The 21,341-nt window shown below is 37.7% G+C and overlaps 3 protein-coding genes across 5 annotated transcripts; 2 read left to right on the top strand and 1 right to left on the bottom strand.

The window, feature by feature from the left end:
* The first annotated feature begins 713 nt into the window (after nt 1-713).
* rpusd4 (RNA pseudouridine synthase D4) lies at nt 714-4,356 on the top strand. The gene is made up of 7 exons (XM_019078351.2): nt 714-1,069; nt 1,167-1,332; nt 1,602-1,791; nt 1,979-2,072; nt 2,851-3,001; nt 3,175-3,272; nt 4,001-4,356. The coding sequence occupies exons 1-7, from the start codon at nt 905-907 to the stop codon at nt 4,196-4,198; spliced, it is 1,062 nt and encodes a 353-aa protein (XP_018933896.1). The 5' UTR covers nt 714-904; the 3' UTR covers nt 4,199-4,356.
* An 861-nt stretch (nt 4,357-5,217) lies between these two features.
* On the bottom strand, nt 5,218-13,897 carry LOC109061208 (transcriptional regulator QRICH1-like). 3 transcript variants are annotated; one of them, XM_042734401.1, is made up of 12 exons: nt 13,724-13,897; nt 12,130-12,406; nt 11,966-12,040; nt 10,445-10,582; nt 9,665-10,366; nt 9,401-9,560; nt 7,894-8,048; nt 7,684-7,798; nt 7,495-7,603; nt 7,273-7,424; nt 6,232-6,322; nt 5,218-6,117 (listed from the first exon to the last, which is right to left on the bottom strand). In XM_042734401.1, the coding sequence occupies exons 2-12, from the start codon at nt 12,376-12,378 to the stop codon at nt 5,928-5,930; spliced, it is 2,136 nt and encodes a 711-aa protein (XP_042590335.1). In that variant the 5' UTR covers nt 12,379-12,406; nt 13,724-13,897; the 3' UTR covers nt 5,218-5,927. The 3 variants fall into 3 exon arrangements, with proteins under 3 accessions (XP_042590335.1, XP_042590333.1, XP_042590334.1); XM_042734399.1 differs by having other exon boundaries at nt 11,960-12,040; nt 13,724-13,895; XM_042734400.1 differs by lacking the exon at nt 13,724-13,897 and adding an exon at nt 13,326-13,641 and having other exon boundaries at nt 11,960-12,040.
* Nucleotides 13,898-18,026: 4,129 nt separating this feature from the next.
* On the top strand, nt 18,027-20,935 carry LOC109061173 (proline-rich transmembrane protein 4-like). Its single transcript, XM_042733451.1, has 3 exons — nt 18,027-18,924; nt 19,062-19,172; nt 19,281-20,935. Exons 1-3 carry the CDS (start codon nt 18,072-18,074, stop codon nt 20,933-20,935), a joined length of 2,619 nt encoding a protein of 872 aa, XP_042589385.1. The 5' UTR covers nt 18,027-18,071.
* The last annotated feature ends 406 nt before the right edge of the window (nt 20,936-21,341 follow it).

The raw sequence follows: 21,341 nt of genomic DNA, 5'->3' as shown, positions 1-21,341 counted from the left end.
GCTGTTGTTCGTATATAGGCTACATTTTAGCTGCAACCCTGTTGATCAAACTATTCACTGACAACTAGGTCCAAAGTCCATTTCAAAGTATATCTGAAGTCTTTACTTGAGCTGAAGTCTTTACTTTTTATGACTCTCGTGATGGTTCTTTTTAGTGAATCAGAAACATACAATGTGCACATAGTCTAATTCTCTAACAAACGACTCTTTTCGTGAATTTCATGAATCAAAACATTCTGGGAATGAAATATGTGAAGATATTTTTGTTTGTTTTGTATTTTTATATTGAATATATTTTATTTCTGCCCAGTCAGTGCCTTTTATTTTGAACTGCACTAATGTCATTCACTAAAATGACCTATTTTGGTGAAAAGAAACAGCTCAAATAGCTCAAAAGCTAAATTTGTTTGCAGATTGTTTAATATTTTATCTTGAGGTAGCTCATGTATATGAGGAATGATTCATGAATTGAACATAGCCTATTTCTGACCTAACTCTCATATTCTGATAATATTTTAGAATTTGGTCTACTCTACAATACGTTTTTTTTTTTTCTTTCTTTCACCAGTGTAATGCAATATGAGGAATGATTCATGAATTGAAAATGAATCAATTAATAAATTTAAAACGTAAAGCGTGACCAGTGTAATGCAATTCTCGAACGAATCTATTAATCTGATTTGGCTAAACTTAATATCACGCTGACCAGTGATGACTTTTATTTTGAACTGGTGTTCATTCTCACTATTACATCTTGCTCAGCTGTTCATTTTATTTATGTGTTTAATGTTGGTTGCTCGGCTTTTCCTGTGATTCTAGCTTTTTAATCGGACAGTGAGTAATGTAAGATCAGGGGCTCGGATTTGAGGAAAGAGAGTTACATTTGAACTATTGATCTGTGAAAATGCGACATGCACGTGAGGTGACATTCACCATGCTCGTGAGAGCGTATGCCACAGCTTCAAAGACTGAGACCGTCGCTTCCAACGGGAAAGCGGGACTTAAAGCAGCAGATATCGCGAACAGACTCCGCAGTGAAAAGGAAAAACAAACAAATGACAAAAATGAGGTTAGCAACGTTTGTTTATGTACATATATTGCGTTTAGACTAAAGTGTCTTTACGTGCAACCATTTGAGTTCCGTCTTTTTTCGTTCCTCTCCAAAGGTTCCGGTGTCACCTCTTCAAACCAGAGTAAACGAACTCAAACAGTTCTCTCAGCAACTACAATCTGTTCATCCCAGTGTGCTCGTAAAAGCTCTTTACAGGGGCATCCTTTATCAAGACCAAAACATAATCGCAATAAATAAACCATACGGTGTGCCTCTGCATAGTGAGTATTTGACCTCTCATTAATCCTCTCATTTATTTGATCATTTGGGTTTATATAGTAAATGCAACAAAAATCTACAAGTTTCATACCATTCCGATAAAGTAAAATATGTAAAAAATATAAAATAAAAATTAAATTGCAAATTTTTTCAGAAGCCCACCAGAGGGCTAAAGTCCATTTAAGTACATACCTGATAATATGAGTCTTGCATAATACATGTCTTTGGATATACTAACGTACTTATTAATTTCCTTGTTCCATTTTCATAGATGTAGATGGCATCAGAAACAGCATAGTCGAATGTCTGCCTCTGCTAGCAAAGATAACTGATGGACAGTTGCACCTTTGCCATAGCCTGGAAAAAGAAAATACTGGAGTTTTGATCCTGGCTAAAACAGAGGAAGCTGCTGAACATGTCCAAACACTCATCAGGTCACACAAAGTGGAAAGGAAATACTTGTAAGTTAAACTTCAAAACCTTTATTTGTTGCCTGTCTTCAGTTGGATGCAATTGGTTTTGAAAGGGTCATTTATTTGTGGCATCCCATTAAGTTGTCTAGTGCAACACATTTTTTTGCTTATTGTTAACTGATTCTCTTGTAGCAGCATATAGTAACTTAAACATAATCCCACTTATTTTTTTCAGGGCAGTCACTGTAGGTGTGCCGGTTCCATCCGAGGGAGTGATTGACATTCCCATTATAGAGAAGGAGGTCACGGGACCTCAGCCGCATTTTAAGGTAACCTAGCATTGAGTACATAAAAAAACATCTCTTATTCTAACCTGTTTTTAAAAACCGTATGAAAAGGCAATTTTTATTAAAATGCTCACCCTCAGGCCATCCAAGATGTTAATGAGTTTGTTTCTTCATCGTTCAACAAATTTGGAGAAATTTATTTATGCATTGCATTACTTGCTCACCAGTAGGTCCTCTTCAGTGGATGGGTGCCATCAGAATGAGAGTCCAAACAGCTGATAAAAACATCACAATATTCCACAAGACTCCCATCCATCACTTAACATCTTGTAAAGTGAAAAGCTGCATGTTTGTAAGAAAGAAATCCATCATTGAGATGCTTTTAACTTCAAACAAGTACTTCATCATATTGTTTCAAACACTATTTACAAGTGAAAACAGTCCAAAACAGCAGTGGATTTCAGTGTGAAAGGACAACAGAGGATGGACTATTTTGCTGGGGGAACTGTTATTATGGATCATAGACTCTTGACCACAGGTGTCAGTTTTCATTAAAACACCTCACGAACACAAAGCATTTCACTTCACATAAAGCTGGGAAGGGAGTAATGTGGATTATTTATGGATTCTTGTGATGTTTTTATCAGCCATTTGGACTCTCATTCTGACGGCACCCATTCACTGCAAAGGATCCATTGGTGAGCATGAATTGTTCACAATAAGATAAGTATAATGCATTTAGAAAACAGAGTTTTAAGGACAGGATCTCCTCCAGTTTTCTTACTGTATTAGAATTAAAGTATATGTTTATTCTGCTCAGATGGGTCTGAGCCCATTGTTCAAAGTGAGTGAGGAGGGAGATGGGGTGACCAGGGTCAGAGCTCATCGACAGGCACACAGCGCAGTCACGCAGTATCGGGTTCTGGACAGCACCAGTGGCTGCAGCTTGGTGGAACTGCAGCCTGTCACAGGTACTGACTGACCATGACATGTTAAAACCGTACCTGACTCCTAACTGTGCCCTATATTCACTAATTATCATAAATGTTGCTGGGTTAACCCATATATAATGTAACATTGTGTTTTGATTTACGTAAAAGAAGACATTTAAGCATATGATGACCAGAACCAATGTGTGTTTTAGGTGTGAAAAACCAACTTCGTGTGCACATGGCTCTTGCTTTGACCTGCCCCATTCTTGGAGACCACAAATATGCTAACTGGAACAAACTAGCACCACAGGTAATAATAAATACAAGTGTTGTAGCATTGGTTCCTTGAAATATGAACCTATGCTGCCATTCAAAAGATTTTTTTTATGTTTTCAAAAGAAGTGTCTTATTCTCAACCAGGCTGCATTAATTGATCCCCCAAAAAAAGGATTTTGAAACATCGTTGCAATTTAAGACAGCGGTTTTCTATTTTAATATATTTTAAAATGTAATTTCATTTCTGTAATGGCAAAGCAGAATTTTCAGCATCGTTGCTCCAGTTTTCAGGGTCAACTGTAGAAATCATTCTGATATGCTGATTTGCTGTTCAAGAAACATTTCTTATTATTATCAGTGTTGAAAACAGTTGTGCTGCTTAATCTTTTTTTCATGATGCTTAAATGAATAGAATGTTCAGAAGAACAGAATTAATTTGAAATAGAAATCTTTTGTAAAATCATAAATGTTACTTTTGATTAATTTAATGTATCTCTTCCAAAGAAAAAAAGCTTACAGACCCCAAACTTTTAAACAATATTGTATTTCTTATATTTCAAATACTTGCTTAACTCAAAATTTAGATACACAACCTACTGAAGTCTAGGTCCAGTTTTACTGCAGTATTTACTTAGTCTGTGAACACAGTAAGTGTTATGTTAATAATGAATAATCAAGAGGTGGTGTAGTGTTTTCATGAGACATGACTCATTGTCACGTTTGAAGACTGACCACACGCGGGTCTCACATTTCGGATTACAGAAGCTGCCAGAGGGCATATTGCGACGGCTGGGCCTGGTGCAGAGTAAAACACGATACCTCCCTCTTCACCTGCACTCCAGAAGGATCGTCCTGCCAGGGGTCAAAGGTCACAGTGACATCACAGTGTCCTGTCCCCTTCCTAAGTACTTCACCAACACCTTAAAAAGACTACAGATCCCACTACCGGGAAAAGAATGAGATGTATCACAGCTAGGAACTCCATTTGAAAAAGTATTACATTTGGATTTGATTTTGACTGTAGAAAAGGTCATGTACAAAGCAGACATTACATTGTTGTGTATTCTGAATGTTTTTTTGTCCAGACTTTCTAATAAAAGACCATTGAAAGTGTTAAATGAAGAAAAATGATATCTCTGCTTCTCCTGTGAATTACGTAATGACTGTGCATATTAGAGATCCACAATATACATGTACCATGCAATTTATCAGCCAACATTAGAATTTTAAATAATCACTATTGGTTGATGTTGTATATTTAATTGTGCATACAGATTTGCACTATTTTAACATTTATATCACCATCTTCTAAAACAAATTTTGAATATCCTGTTTTCATACTTTTTATTATAATGTTGCGATGCCTAAATTCACATGGAGTGAATAAAGCAGTGATAATCTCAAACCTTTTGACTCCAACAATAAAAGGCCCAATGACCTTTCCAGTTGTGTGATTTTCTGCCTAAAGATTAAGGATAAGAATTAAAAAATTTGTTTAACAATTTCTAACCGATAAAAACAGGTCTAGAAATAGTACTTTTAAAAAAAATCTGGCTTTAGGGTTTTGGATCGTGAGAATCCAGGTTCTTCTAAGAAAAACAAACCGTTTTTGAGGGGACAAATTAAAATTAAAATATTTTAGTGATTTAATGCATGTTTTGTCTTTTTAAATTAATCACTTGGAGGTTTACTGGTTGAGAACCTTTATTTTATTTTTTAATTTAGGGGGAAAAATTAGTATAAAATTTTAATAACATGAAAATTCTCATTGGCTAGAATTTTAATACCAGCATGTCTCTTGTGCAAATTCTTTACTAAATAATTGTGTGAATTGTTGCATTCAATAATGCATGTAATAATAGTTTTGTGAACTACTTATGCAGAAATTTATTCCGTTTCTGTCATGAGGCCCACTTGTGCTTGTGTGACAGAACTGACCAGGGACTGCAGAAAGGGTCAAAGACGACACATACAGGTAATTCACTGTACAAAAAGGCATGTTTGAAAACACAGGCTTCAATTCTCCAGCACCACTATAATAACAATACATATCAGGTTACCATAGATGCATGTATGTATATATATATAAAAAAAAATAATAAAAACGGAACCAAAAAGTCTTCATGTATAATACACCTCAGGTACGTGAACTCTGCTACTGCAAGCTCCTGGGGGTGAGCAGGGGTTGTGTTAGGTGTTATGGATGGATGAAGCCATGTTTTTAAATGTGTTTACACCTGACCATCACATGTTGTTCCAGTCCACTGCCAATAATCACATATGTTTAGTCTGCAGTCTTAAAAACCACCAGATCCTTACAGTTCTGCACTTAAAGAAAATAAACAGAGAGGACAATGAGAAGAAGGATGGAGCGTAGCATACATGGCAGAAAGAGAAAATGCACACATCAAGGGATCTGGGCAAATACGTTTCAATGATCATCAGAGGAACAAACAGAAATAGTTCCTGTATCTAAAACAAAAAAAGGCTTGTATGTATGTCCAGTTCACTGAAAACCCCTCCTGAACCTCTTCGCTCTCCCTTTAATCATGGGTGAAATATAAGGAGACACTGCAGAGGGTATTTGATTCAGTCTCTTGAGAAAGGAGAGGATGATGGCATGATGGAGCGCTGGAGAAAGCCTCTGTCTTATTCCATCTTGCTTTCTTTTGCTTGCCCTTGTCTTTTCTCAGTGTACATTGGCCTGTGTGATGGAGATTATCTCCTGGATTTCCCGCACCATCATGATGCGTGTTAGCATATGCTCCAGCTGCTCGCTCGTGATTGGCTGAGTGGAGTACCAAATAGGGCTGTTTGGTGCCACAACAGGCTCTGGCGTCAGGTAATAGGTGTCATTACGACCCTTTGCAGTCTGAGGGCTGAGGACAGACAAAAAAAATGAGGAAGATACAGAAAAGGTATGTATTATTTATAATAATAAAAAAAAATTGTGCCAGCTATTGCATTAGCATATGATAAAATCAGTGGCTCACCATTTGAAGAGATAAAAGTCATAGAGCTTGATAGGACAACGCAGTGGGTTCTCTGGGTCCTCTGCCTGCTCTGCGTACATGTCATCTGTCACTAGAACAATAATAGATGTGATTTATGACTTCCCACAGTTTTTGACCAATAAACTTATGACTTTCTATAACTCTTCCATTCAAAATCCCAATTATAGATCATACACACAAAAACTATATCAGACTATTATTATTCGCTGTAGAAGTTTCCATGGCCAGGACTAGAATTTTTTGTTTGTTTGACAAAAATTTTGTGATTTAACTGAATATGCAATGTAGTGTCTCATTTGCTAGATATATTGTCAAATTTCCAGTATTACATCCGGTTACTCTAGATATAGCTATTGCATTGGCTGAAATCCCATATTGGTTGATCACTGATAACTGTATAACTTTGGAAATGTTTCAAAATCAAGCAGCTCAACATTTTTCAACACTGATGATAATTGTTACTGATTACTGAAGGATCACGGGACACTGAAAATTGGAGTAATGGCCGCTGAAAATTAATAATAAATTACTTTTTAATGTATATCAAAGGAAAACCGATATCTTAAATGTATAATAATATTTAAAATGATTGCCATTTTTTATTTAAGTCGTGGCCTAATGGTTAGAGAGTTTGACTCCTAACCCTAAGGTTGTGGGTTTGAGTCTCGGGCTGGCAATACCACGACTGAGGTGACCTTGAGCAAGGCACAGAACCCCCAACTGCTCCCTGGGCGCTGCAGCATAAATGGCTGCCCACTGCTCCGTGTGTGTGTTCACTGCTGTGTGTGTGTGCACTTTGGATGGGTTACATGCAGAGGACAAATTCTGAGTATGGGTCACCATACTTGGCTGTATGTCATGTCACATTATATAAATGCGACCTTGGAGAGCATTGGTGAGCAACAATAAAATTATACTGAACCCAAACTTTTGAAAGGTTGTCTACACTAAACACAAGGGGAAAATTTATATTTATCTTGTAAAATTTAAAAACATTGTATGTTGTGGCTGCCTTCTAACCTTTCTGTCCAACATGGTGTGGCCCGACTCCTTTCAGGTAGCGGATGCTGGTGCTCTTGTCTTTAGGGTTGGTGGGATTCTTTTTGGTGTGTCTGAGCACTTTGGAGAAGGCCACTTTCATATGCTGCTCCACAGTGGTCAAGTGGAAGTACCTGTGCAGAGAGACAACATTATAACCCCTGAGCACTCACTGCCATCATTTCTGAAGAGAAGGAGACTCACTTGGTGTTGAAGTACATCAGTGTAGTAAGGAGAGTGGATGGAGAATGAGCTCCCAGCTGCTTACACTCCCACAGCATCTCCTCTGTCACATGACTTGGGATAATGTAGCCTGGCAAATACAAAGGCAATTAACATAAATCTTCCAAAACTCAAAAGGACGTCATTTAAAAACACACACAAACATCTTACCAAGAGGGTGAATACTGGGCCTCCACTCTTCAAGAATTTTGTGTAAACACTGACAAAACCGGCTGTAGTACTGATCAGAGAAGATATCGTCTACTCTGCCGTTCTCAAACATGTACTGTACAAAACAAGAAAAGAGAAGGAAATCAGCTTATGCAAACTAATGATCCAATATAATCAGCAGAAACAAAAATATGAAGATGACAGACATACTTTCTGTATACATAAAAATACATAGTATAGTGAATCAGGTTCAAACGGCTCCCCCTCCAGCCCACGAGCCTCTTGGGTCATCAAAGACAGAGCCAAGTTCAGCTCGCCCACTGAACTGGACACAAGATCATCCTGGAAGCGCAGCGGCTGTCGACCTGCAGACACATAACTAGATGCTTAACAGAATCAGTTCACAGTTTTGACCATGCATTATATATGGTAAAGGGACCTTTTAAGACCTAAATAAAATGAAAAATGTAAGCAATTTTGCAAAATAAATAAAACCATATACACTACTGTTAGAAAGTTTTGGGGTGGGAAGTTTTGTGTTTTTGAAATAAGTCTCCTTTTCTGCCCAAATGTTGCATTTATTTGATCAAAAAATATATTAAAACAGCAAATTTTTGAAATATTATTACAACTGAAAATAATGTCTGTTTTATTAGAATTTATTCATCCTGATTATTAATTTCTTAAACTTTCTTTTTTTTAAAAACTGACCACAAATATTTTGAAAAAAAAAAAAAAAAAAAACCTTTAAGACATGTTTTCTACTTACAGTTTTTAGCTGAATAAATACATGACTTGCATTTTTCGTTTTTTTACATGTGGCAAACAACATAAGTCTACTATTTCTATACTATTCCTGAAATTTTAAGAAAGAACTGTATGAGTGAACTATTGATAACAATTCTATAGTACTAACTACTGACCCAATTCTGTATCCAAGTGATTGGTAGCTGCTTTAATGCTTACATGCAGGTGCACACGATTACGAAATGCATTACGGTTAATGCTCGGTTTATAGCGACATGTTAAAGTGGATCTATTATGCAAAATTTACTTTTGTATTGTTTTTTAACATAATTATGCATCAGCAATGTGTGTACACAACCACCCTATTGTGATTAAAAAAAATAGTGTGTTTATGTGTTTTTTCAGTTTTTACAGTTTAAGTGCAATAAGACATGAAAGGGGACTCCTGTCACATGCCATCTGAAGGCCAGCTTTTTGTACAAGTGTGCTCAGAAACCCCTATATCAGAAGCTTGTGCAAATAATTTGCATGATGTCAAAAATCGTGAACATGACAGATATGATAATCATGACCAAACAGATGTTTTGTATTGGCAGAGTATGTGAGGCAGGAGCTGTAAAGGCACAGCCACGTTCTGGAAAAGTGGGCGGGAAGCAGCAGCTCATTTGCATTTAAAGATACATGATTTTGCTTCCTGTTAAAAATGGTCTTTTTCAGCATGGATTGATAAATGATCTGTGGGATGTTTTGAGCTAAAAATTCAAAGACACATAGGACATCTTGTGAAAGAAGCATCATAATATACTGCATTAAATCACTGTGTGTGTTCAAAACTGTGTTATTGAATATGGAATCAAGAATCATACAATTTCACTCATATTGCTATTGCCTACTAAAATTCAAATCTAGTAACAATCCTAAATTCAGCGGCGGTATAAAGACAGAGGTAGCAATGAAAACATTAACTCACGTCCTATAGGTGCCAGCTTATTTTGTTCATTCTTGTCCAGCTCAGCATTTTTGCGCTGAACCCACAGCCTCCACACTTCCAGCCCTTCCTCAGGCTTCAGCGTGTTGGGGAGGACTAGCTCTGGAGGAGGTTCCACCTGTGGTTCTGCCTCTGTCTGCGCCTGAAAACACAGAAAACCATCATTGCCACATTAGAAAATGACTTGAGACAGCCTGGGGGTTATGAATGCTCAAGCATGCAGTATTCCTCCTAAAATGTGTTCACCTGCAGGTGGAGCTCTCCATCCTGTATGTGTTGCTGCTGTTGCTGCGGATCCCATATGTGCAAGGCCTGTGTCGTCCCAGAGTAAGCGCCCCCTACGGTCTGCACTGCTACAGGGATGTGAATGTTCCCATTCATAAACTGCGCTGGGAACAGCGAATGTACAACCTCCTCCTGAGTGGTCACTCCTGAGCCAGACACTGGAAGGGCCAATGCACCGGCAGCCTGAGATGCACCGATTACCATCTTGTCCTTGTCTTTATCAGTAGGCGAGGCCTGTACCTGCACGGTGCTGTAGGCCTCCTGAGGGATGGCGATGTGGGCCACACCTTGCTGCTGTGGGGTAGAGTACACAGGTATGGTCCAGGTCTCACCGGCTGGGCCTGTGATGGTACCAGTGGTGCTGTAGAGATGGGTGCTATCAACGGTCAGCAGGTCTGGTCGAAGTGACAAGTAGCCCTGCTGTTGGCCCTGTGGGATGGCCAATACAGTAGCCAGCTGCTGCCCTTGAGGAAGCGAGTAGGACACAACTGTCGGGACGTCCACCTTGCGTTTCTTTGCAGGCTGAAGTACAGCGGGTGAGCCTCCAGGTCGCCGCTCTGCCTCCCTGGGGGAGCCTTGCTGCTGAGGAGGGGACAGAGCCTCCACAGTCTGGATCTGAATCTGCTGACCTCCGGCAACCGCTGCCACCAGTTGGGCTTGGAGCTGTGAGTCAAATACACATTACCATTAGAATCTAAAATGCATAAATGTAGAAGCCGATCATGTATTGGTGTGCATTACCTGTTGTTGTTGTTCCTCTGTGAGTTCTCCCTGTTGTACCAGCTGTGTCGTGGTAACTCCTTGTAGCTGCTGTTGGGTGGGAGAGGCCACCTGAAGTACCTGACCAACTGTCTGACCCTGCTCCCCCTGGATCTGCACCTGCCAATAAAGAGATGGAGAGGTATTTAGATCAGGGCTAAATAAAAAGCACATCCTGCTAATCTGGAATAAGGTCTCAATCTTGTTTTGCCATGTATGTTGTCATTCTCCTGCAAAAGTGTGTTTATGAATATGTAAAATTCACAGGTTGGTATATATGGAAAACTTCGGGGAAAAAATCTAATATGCTGATTTAGTGTTCAACTAACATTTCTTATCATCTGAAAGGATCCTCAGATGCTAACAGTGTGTATCGCTTCAAGAGAACAATCATACATTTGTGTTTTGTTTTACTTTCTTTTATATTAACCTATTCTTTGTTCATTAATTTATAATTGTTTAATCATTGTATCATTCCATTTAATCATAATCATTTCTAATAATTATTTTAACCATTTATATACTCATTTCATTGATTTATTCACTGATTAGTCATTCTATCATTTATTCTATATTATTCTATCATTCCTCTTAGTTGATGAAAGACTGTTAATAATAATATATTTTATTATAGATGTCTTTACTGCCAATTTTGATCGATTTAAATGTTTTAATCCATGCTAAATACAAGTATTTATTTCTTCAGCAACAAAATATCTAACTTAAATTTATTTCTTAAAATTATACAAATACTGTAAATATTATTTCTTTCCTTCTAAAAAAAAGACTTGGCAAGACGCTGCCAGTAAGTTCAAACTACATTCACACTGCATTTGAGATGCCTACAAATTCTAATATGATGCTTATAATGTAAATATAAGTAATGTATAATGTCCAAAGCAATCATGAGGGCAACTAGTTTCAGGACAGATCAATTTTGAAATATTTCCAGAGTTACAGATACTAAATAGACAAGACAAAGCGACATTCTATCTACAGGCTGAATAATAAACACGATTGGTAGCAGCAGCCATCATGCCTGAAACTCATGATCTACACTGTAACAAAATATCAAAGATTACATTTACACTCCCTTCAAGGGAAAAAAAATGCCCCTGGCAGTTTGAAGCTTTTCATTATTCTCAGTATTTAAAGTCAGACAACATGTCTACCTAGAAAACGCAATTCTTAAACCCAAATGTTGAATGTCTAAAGTGTCATGTCACTCTAAACCTTACTGTCTTCTGTTAAACACAATAGAAGATATTTTTTTTCACACACTGGACATTAATGGTCACCAAAACTGTCTGGCTCCCAACATTCTTAAAAATAACTTTTTTTGTATGTGTGTGTTCTTTAGAAGAAAGTAAGTCAGACAGCTTTGGAACTACATGAGGGTGAATAAATGTTGACTGAATTTTCATTTTTGGCCAAACTACCCCTTTAACCCAACAACTACGGTAAATGTTGTATACAACAAAAAATACAGAGTCAAACCTGTACTTGGATCTGCTGTTCAGAAGCTTGATGCACAGCTGCAGCCAGCTGGGGGGAGATCTGTGTAGATGTCACCTGCACCTGTTTAGAGGTGAAGCAGAAACGTGACCACAAGTTTTTGCTTTTTAAATCTCAGCTAAAATTACAACAAAAAGGGATTCTTTTCCTACCGGACATGCCAGCTCCAACAATGAGCCCGCCACCTCTGTGCTGTCCGTGTAGATGCAGTTGGCCCCCTGCTGGTACACCATAGTAGTGGTGGTGCCGCTGGTCTGCTGACTGAACTCCTGCAGAACCTCCGGGCCTTTGGAGGCCAGCGACTCCAGAAACTCTTTCATGCGGTGCTGAGGTATAGTGCGCGCCTTTTGCCGCACATACTCGTCAAACGAGATTGCACCGCCTTCAATGGGCTCATTCATGACAGGTAAATCCACCCTGCACAGGAGCCTTAAACACAAATGACATGAACACAATTCCAGTAAAAATTCAAATTTTTTTAAAAAAGAGAAAAATATAGAGAGAGACTGATTATGACGGTCAGAAGAGAAACATCAAATTTGATCTCACTCAGTAAAAACACAAGCAACAGCATTAACCAGATTTTAAGTAATGTCAAGGGAATATAACAATAAGTATAATTTTATCAATATAGATTACATTTTTTAAAAATTATATATGTGTGTATACATAAGCTTGCTATATTTACACAGTTAATAACTGTGTAAACATGTAATTACAGTCTGTGAAACAGGTCCATAGACAAATATTTTATTATTATTCTATTAATGACAAGTAATTTATGTTTATATAAATTATTAACATACAATCAACCATATACATAAACATAACCAAAAGCTTAAAGGCGCTTGAGGATAGTGAGCCTGAAAAACAGTAATAAGATATTTTTCATCACTGCTATGTCTACACTGGCATATGAAGCATTCAATACACTCCCTGCACAATGCAGATGTGCAATCAGTGCATCAGCACCCCATCCAACAATAAACATATGAAATCTGCATGCATCCTTTTGCAGTTTAGATTAAATTGTATAAACTGGAGGCTAAAGGGGTTTCGTGTGATTTGGTAATGATGAAGAGCTCTTGCTGGACTTTGGACCCCTCGGGCAAAATAAATGAGTTGCTTTGAGGTTGCTTTCACATTACAAAGCCGTCCTCATTCTGAATTATCAAATTGGACATTTTTGAATTAATACACATAAGCAATAATTATAATTGTGTGTGACTGTAAGCCAGCTCTGCTTATGGTCAATCACACACTGGACCACTCAATGCTTTTGCCTCGAAAATATGCTAGCTTCAATGCTAACTCGCTAACCTTTGTAAAATGAAACTTCAAAACCCACCGAAAAAGGTGCAAGGACCTGCATTACGATACTAAATTAATTTATAACACGCCGCTATGAGATACTAGTCATTACTCCCGCAGTAAATGTGGCAACGCGCGCGCAGTTGTGTAGCCAACGTGAGCTCGCGTGCTAATCGTCCCATGCTACCTTAAATAAAAGCCAAAGCAATTTCCGCCAAAACACGCCGTTCAAAAAACAAAAACCCCACTAAAGCTGACCTAAAGCTGGCCGTGCACTTGTAAAGTCCGTTTACTTTGCTATAACTCGTTATTTCCGCACTCAAATGCATTTGTCAATATTTAAGTGCGATTTATGTCGTGCCGTGTGCTTATTCTGCTACACATATAAATGAAACGGTTTAAACCCCGCTGCGGCCGGTTGCAAACATGTCCTACCGTATTGAAAAATACACAAACGCGCTGCTTGGACGGCTTGGATGGCTGAAAATGTTGTTTTTGAACAATAGTGTTTGCGATAGAGCTGACGGAAGTAGGCCTGATGTGACAGCGCGAGACCCCGGGCTGTCCTGTAGCGTGAAGGCGGGGACGGATTCGCAGCTCCCCCTTCCGGCTCCACCGCTACCGCAAGCACATTCACAATGCCATGAACGCGGAGCACGGTGTTGCCAGATTTTGCCATATCGCGCAAAAAAAAATTAACCTAGTAAAATTAAAAAGAAAAACAATTTGATTCAGACTAAAGAACAACAACAATAACTAATAAATCACATTATAATAAACCATGCATAAATTGACAAATTGAAAATACAATATATAATTTAAAAATGTATAACATAGACATTACTTTTACATTATACTTTACATTTAGTCATTTAGTAGATGCTTTTATCCAAAGAAGCAATCAAAATCAACAAATAGTCTATGTAATAGTTGTGACAAGTCTCAGTCTAACTCGGTATAAAAGGGGGTTTATATAATAAATAAAAAGAAAACAAGTAGATAGAATAGAAAAAAAGAATAGGGAATGCTAGTGTTAGAGTGTGTTTTTAAATTAAAAAATAAAACAAGTCAAAAGAATAGAAAAAGAATAGAGAATGCTAGTGTCAGAGGGTGTTTTTTATAATAAAAAGAAAAAAAGGAGTTAGAATAGAAATAGAATAGAGGGTGCAAGTGTAACAGGGTCAGGTGTTGCTTTTTAACTTTTTTTATTTTCAAGTCAAGTGGAGCTTTATTGTCATTCCGCTACATGTGTGGACATACAGTGGAATGAAATGTCGTTTCTCACAGGTATCAGTGAGTGCTACATAAGTAAACATAAATATAAACACAACACTAGACATAAGAAAATTTTTTAGACCTACATATCTAACTTTCTGAAGCTGTAGTGTAACTAACTGTTGACTATACATACACATATCCTTAGAGACTATACACGTACTTTCCATAATAACTGTACATGATATTGTGCAAAAGAGGTTTTTAAGGTTAAGAAACAAGTAGTGCAATGTGATATATATCATATTTATATATAACTCAACTTATATATAAATAAAAAAGAAAACAAATAGATAAAATAGAATTAGAAAAGAGAGTGCTAGAGTTAGTGGGTCATAATTATTTTCAACATTATTAATGTTAAGTACATAAGTGAATTCTGAACTAAACTATTATATTGTCAAGTTCAGTCTTTATTTATGGTTATCTTTAGATCATCAAATTGCTGAACATTTATTATTATTGAGTTGGTGATATTTCATAAATTCACTTAGTGGTTGGTCACTTTATCAAGCTTTAGGGGCCAAATGCCAACAGGCCCAAAAGTGAATGTTATTTGAAATACGTCCAAAAATACAACCAGCTACATATGTCTAATCAACCTTTTTTAAAATTCCGCTTATAATTAGCGGACATGGCAACACTGCACGGGTGCGCGCACTCCTTATGTATGACATTTTACATTAAACGGTTTCACATGAACAGAAAGAACAGACCTACTACGCTGTACATTGATATGCTGTTGGTAAACTTATACATTAATATGTTGAAACTCATTATAAAAAGCTGTTTGGTAGGCTACTTTAAAAAGAGGTCAATTAGATGCGATTTGCCCATGTGTTTATTTTCCATACTGTTGTGAAACAACGGCTTGTGATTTCAATGTAAAATACTTTATTTTTAATGAAAGTATGTTATTAAAGAAATATAGGCTATATAAAAAATGACAGCAAAATCCTTTCAAACGTATTTTATGTATTTTTATTACGTAGCGTATCATTATGTGCGTAACAGAGCGAGATAAAGTCATTCTGTGTATGTCAATTCAGCGTGCTTGTGCCTTTAAGCGGAGCTTTATTCGCTCCAGTCCGCCTTAAAGCGCTAAGCATGTGTCTGTGAGGGCCTCCCCCTGATCGCTCTGCAAAAGGCTGCCTGACTGAGCTCTTAAGGTGGACCGGCTGAGATGTGCTGTATGTCGCTTAATCATATGACTGTTATGAGTTCAGAAAGAGTTAATTCCCACGGTCTCTCTCTTACCCCAAGAATGACCCTGTTCTATAATTTGGATAAACATTTTTTTCACAAGCCGTTTAATAATTTACATAATAGGAGTCAAATGATCTCATCAAATCACAATGGTAAATATCAGAAAATCAGTATTTGAAAGAAAAAGTAAGCCTAAATATGCCATAAATATCTCATTATCGCAAATAGCAGCACATTAAAGTATTAATAACACAATCCAAATAATAAACACTTTAAATTACGATTTAATGTTAAACTCAAACACAAGCCAAAACACTTTTTTTGTAGAAACCATTTTTATGCCTATTAAAGCTACAGTATGCATAAAACAAATAATTGAAATAGATTTTTGAAAGCATCACTCCAACATTTAAAATAGAGCTGACCAAATACACTAATGACTTAAAAAGACCTCAAGCTAATAACTTAAACCATGATTTTTATATATGATTTTTATGCATATTTGCATATAACCTCTTTGAATACCTATAAAACAATAATATAGGCTACTCAGAATAATTTTTACTTCAGTATATATTTTTTCAATGCAATATTAGGTCAAATAGTGTTCATGACTTGTTTTATATATATATATATTAATTACCATTTTTACTTATAAATTAAATAACAATTTATATATATATATATATATATATATATATATATTTTTATTTTTTTTTTATTTTATTTATTTTTTTTTTTTGGAATGTCTGAAAGAGGTAAAATCTAATGTCTCTGTGGTTTTTGTGTGTGGGAGCATTTGACATACATTCAATAAGACCTGGTTAAATCTATCATGTTGCCTCTGCTGTGAATATATATGTTAAGCCCCACATGTGCAGGTTTGTATCAAGAACCAAGCAAGTGGCAGATATTATTATAATATGGTTTAAAAAAAAGACAGAATTACTTGAAGTGGGAAAAAAACAGCTAGGTGTGAGAAAATAATTTTGTCACATTACTTCAACTGTGCGATGGGATTTTTCTTGTTCAATTGGCTTACAGTGTGCAGAACAGACGTGTTCACAGAACTAATGGTCTTACTGAAATCCTTTATATTGAAGAGATTACCTTTACACATCTGTGATACCAGACAGGAACAGATGCACAAAACTGAAAGAGTAAATATATTTTCTGAAGACTACAAACTTTGTGACACTTGACTTGACATATTTCATTTTACACTAAAGTTTCAAAGCTCCTGGGGTTTGTTAACTTTTGTTGTTTGGATTGGGGATCAGAATCCAGAGGGACATCAACCAGATGGCAGAAAGATTACAGTGAAACGTCAGGTGGGCTGCACTCTAAGCATCAGCACAAAGATACAGCAGTTTTAAGAAGACAGCATTCAATGACGACTGCACCAGCAGTACACCAAAAAATGATTATATTTGAGAAATACTCTAAGGAACTGTGATATTCGTTTTACAGCTGACCTCAGGAACTTCAGGTAAGTTCAAAGGATTGACTGTGGAGTATTTGGGTTTCTGTTTCAAATCTAACAAATCTTTGTAGTCACTTAGGTCTATAGACAATAAAGTAGTTCACCCACAGTAAGCTGGAGAGGTAGACATTTACACAAACATTTAAACAAATGCATTTAATGTATGAAAAAAGTATAAATAAATAAATGTGGCTGATTGAAGTGTCTAGAATGATCTTTGAATGAATTTGTGTGTTGCTGCACACTTATTTTCTGTATTTACTGGAACTATAAGTTTAATACAGTTGTGCTAGCAGAAATTCCTTAGGTATAAGATAATTTTGATAACAGCCTTCACACCTAAATTTAATCTTAACTATTTAAGTAACTGGTTCATCACCTCTTCGTATAGCAAGTTACATGCTGTTAACTTAAAAATGCTAGAATTGCAAAAAGTTGTACAAACCAATAAAAAAATTATTGTACAATCCAGTAATTTATATGCAATGTCAAACAAGACAATAATTTAGAATCTATGTATAAATACAATGCAGAAACTGTAAGAAGCACCTGGTGAAAATGTAACAAAAAGAAAAAAGTGATAGTGTTAGTCCCTGCTTTGGGACCTAAAATTGTTACACTTTAATCTTTGCAATACACCATTTTCATATTCTGTATAAATACGCTGTACATTTTTCCAGGTTTTGATTTGGAAAATGTTATTTATTTTCACAAGTATAGCTTCTAAACGTCTTTATAAACCATGTGTATCTTGTTCTGCCACTATCTAGCTCCAGGCACTGTTTTTACTCGACAGCCTTTGGAAATTAACAGGACAGAATGGTTTGGCTCCTCACTCTAATATTAGGACTGCCTCTTCTCCAGCACCCTGTCACTTCCCTTGGCTCCAACTTAACACAACCCATAAGTCACAACCACCTGAGCATCCAGGCAATTGGTGACTTTCCAAAAACTCTACCTGCATCACATAACACAAGCTGGACTGAGGAAAGAAATGACAACAGATTTACCAAAGGCCTGCTTTTACCCCTTCTGCCTAACTTGAGCACAGATGAGGGATCTGGAGGAAGTGGACTTCAGCAGAGCCTTGGGGTTATCCTGCCCTCTACTGGTCTACTGGAGATGGACATGTTAATTCCAGACAGAGCAGAGAAACAGGATTTTGACATGCAAGAGTTAGGTGCTCACCCTGCCCCTCCAACTCCACTTAAACTAACCCAGCATATTGATGAAGATGATCAAGATATAAATTTAGCAAATAATAACAGTGCCTCCGATCAAGCTACTTCCACAATGGCTGTTCAATTGACTACACACATCCACACCCACATGCATAACAATGAGAGACTGAACAAAGACCAACCTTTGTTGACAACCATCAAACCAATTATAGAGACAAACAGCACAGGAAAGTCTCTGGTCAATATGTATTTAGTGACATTTAATATAGATATAGAAGTGAACAACAAAGAAGACATGGAGGCTTCTCAAGATAGAGAGTATGTTGCATCCACACAGAATTTACGCTCAACCACAAAACCTGAAATTTTGGGAAACAATGGCACCCTTGTGACACAGTCTGGCTCCATTCAAGGGTTCCTTGATCTCACAGTGGGAGAGGAACGTTATGGCACCAACCATCCGCCTGCAGCCACACCTCCATTACAAACTGGTAAGTATTTATCTGAGAGATTTATTCAGTTTAACAGTGGTGATGTTTTTTAAATAACCACTGCAATGTCAGTTCTGAAAAAGAAAAAAACAGAGCATGAAAGTCAGGAAATCATGGATTGTTCTTATGAATTTCAGGTAAGGAGAGACGTGAAGAGACGACATCTGATTTACCAGTAGGGTCATCATCCACAACTCTATCTGTTTCACAGACAACAAATAAAGCCATAGATTACTCAAAAAACAAAGGTAATCATGAATATTGGCTTTTTTTAATAATACAACTTGTAGACAACTTTAACACTCTGTTAGTAGAGAGAAAACAACTAACTAAAATGTTCTCTACTTCCATTATAGATGATGAAAAGCCAAAATGGTTTGGAAATTTATTTGGACTATTAACAGAGCATAACCTGTCTGATGTCATAGGTACATGCATACTAGGCCCATGTGTGGTCTCCACTGGTGGCAATGTGACTCAGCTACAGTGGGAGGACTTAAAACGAACACTAACCTTTGCTTGGGAGCTCCATGTTTATGGCTCAGCTGTATTGTTTCTGTTGGTGATCATAACTGCAACTTTGGGAGTGATTGGTGGGGCTAATATGCTCCATCCGTTTTGCGAGGCCTTCACCCTTGCTAACATCCTACTTCTGCTAGCAGGTCTGCTACGATTTGTACAGCTCATAGTTGACCCATATGGTTCCAGAAATATTCTGCCTCGCCCTACCCTCACTGCACTGTATAACTTACCTGTTCCTTTATTGCTTTGGGCCCAAGCCACATTGGCACTTCTTGCTCTGAGAGAAGAAACATCACATCAGCGGCTTTTAGTGACTGGGGTGCTGGCAACACTGCACTGTACCTCCCTCACATTGGCTGACCTGCTATCCAAAACCTTATCGCCAGCACTGCCATTAATGCTACAGACACTTACTATTTGTTGGGGGTTACCGCTTTGTTTAGGAATCTTTTTCCAGTCTCTAAAGCAACTCTACTCCTCCCACAGGACCCCACTACCAAGGTGGAGTGCCCCTAAGTGCTTAGAAAACAGTGTCAGGCGTGTGCTGTTGCTGTGTGCCCTCCTCGGAGTGCTCTCTTGTGCACTGCAAATCTATAGTTTTCTCTGGCTGTATGGGTTACTTGGTGACTGGCGCAGATTTGGGTGGGGCTGGTGGCTCGGGCAGCTCTCTGCACGACTGCTTGAGCTGGCCTGGAGTTTCTCTCTTTTACTACTGGGATCTCGGGTGTTCTGGAGACCAAAAGGAAGTAAGCAGACAGCTAAGAAAGCAGGGAAGAGGAAACCGTTGTCACAGTGGAACGGGCTGTTGGACAGGTTACCAATGTGCCCTTGGAGGAGACCGGATAGGAACTGGGCTGAACTGTTGCCGAATAACCTGAAAGATCACAAGCAATCTCGTGCAAATGTCAGCCATTCGGTCATCCGAAACCAAGCAACACCAGTGACCTCAATAATGACTGTGCATGACAATGTTGCAAGTATTGGCGGAGGCATCCTATACAGCAGCAGTTATGACCATCACGCCTATCCTCTGTGGACTAGTGGTGTGGAATGGCAAGAACACGAGTGCTTTCTTTCACTTTTTGAGTTTGACCTTCACCCCCCTTCACCGGTCAACCTCCATCACAGCATCGATAAGGCCCTCCATCATGCCAACTTACTTGGTGTTGGTACCCTTTTCACCCCTTCAGTAACCTCCTGGACCCAAAATGAAGGATCAGGTGGACTATTCTCTGATAATGTTGTATCACCCTCCTCCCCAACTAACAAAGTCTATAGCTGGGCTTTAGAGAATGACTTGAGTCCTAACTCCACTCAGCATCTTGGCACTGCAATACAACAGACTCAAGTGTCTGTGAGTGAGTCCCCGGCTTCCTTAACTCCAGAGACTGTTAGAAAAGTGTGGGAGAGACATATGGCCATTCCAAGAGTCACTCTGGATGATGACTGCACCAGCATAGCGAGTGAAGATGACGTCACTAGTTTTTGAACCACTAAGAAGTTTAGCACTTTGGCACTTTCCATTTGCAAAATTTAACTTCAGATTTAAATGCTTTTAAATAGATGCTAATCTTACTATTCAAGTAATTTGACTCTTACATTCTTATAGACTAGAGTGTAATGAATACATTAAAGAGGAGTAATTAGTCATTTTTAAAAGCTCTCTCCCTGCATGTATAAATTAGTTTAATACGTGTACTATGAAATCTCTGAATCCTGTTTTTACAAACTGCATAACAGTAAATAAAGTAATTATTGTAACATGCTGACTCATATTAATAAAGGCACCAAATGTTCTGAGTGTTCTGTATGTTGGTTGAATGTCAAATAGCAGTCATATACTAATGCGCTATTTCAAATTCAGCTCCCGTCTTAACGCTCAGCATAATGATGTA

Source organism: Cyprinus carpio, chromosome B11 (genome assembly GCF_018340385.1).
Source record: "Cyprinus carpio isolate SPL01 chromosome B11, ASM1834038v1, whole genome shotgun sequence".
Lineage (NCBI taxonomy): Eukaryota > Metazoa > Chordata > Actinopteri > Cypriniformes > Cyprinidae > Cyprinus > Cyprinus carpio.
Note: the sequence above shows the minus strand (reverse complement) of the source record. Positions and strands in the feature narration are given on the sequence as shown.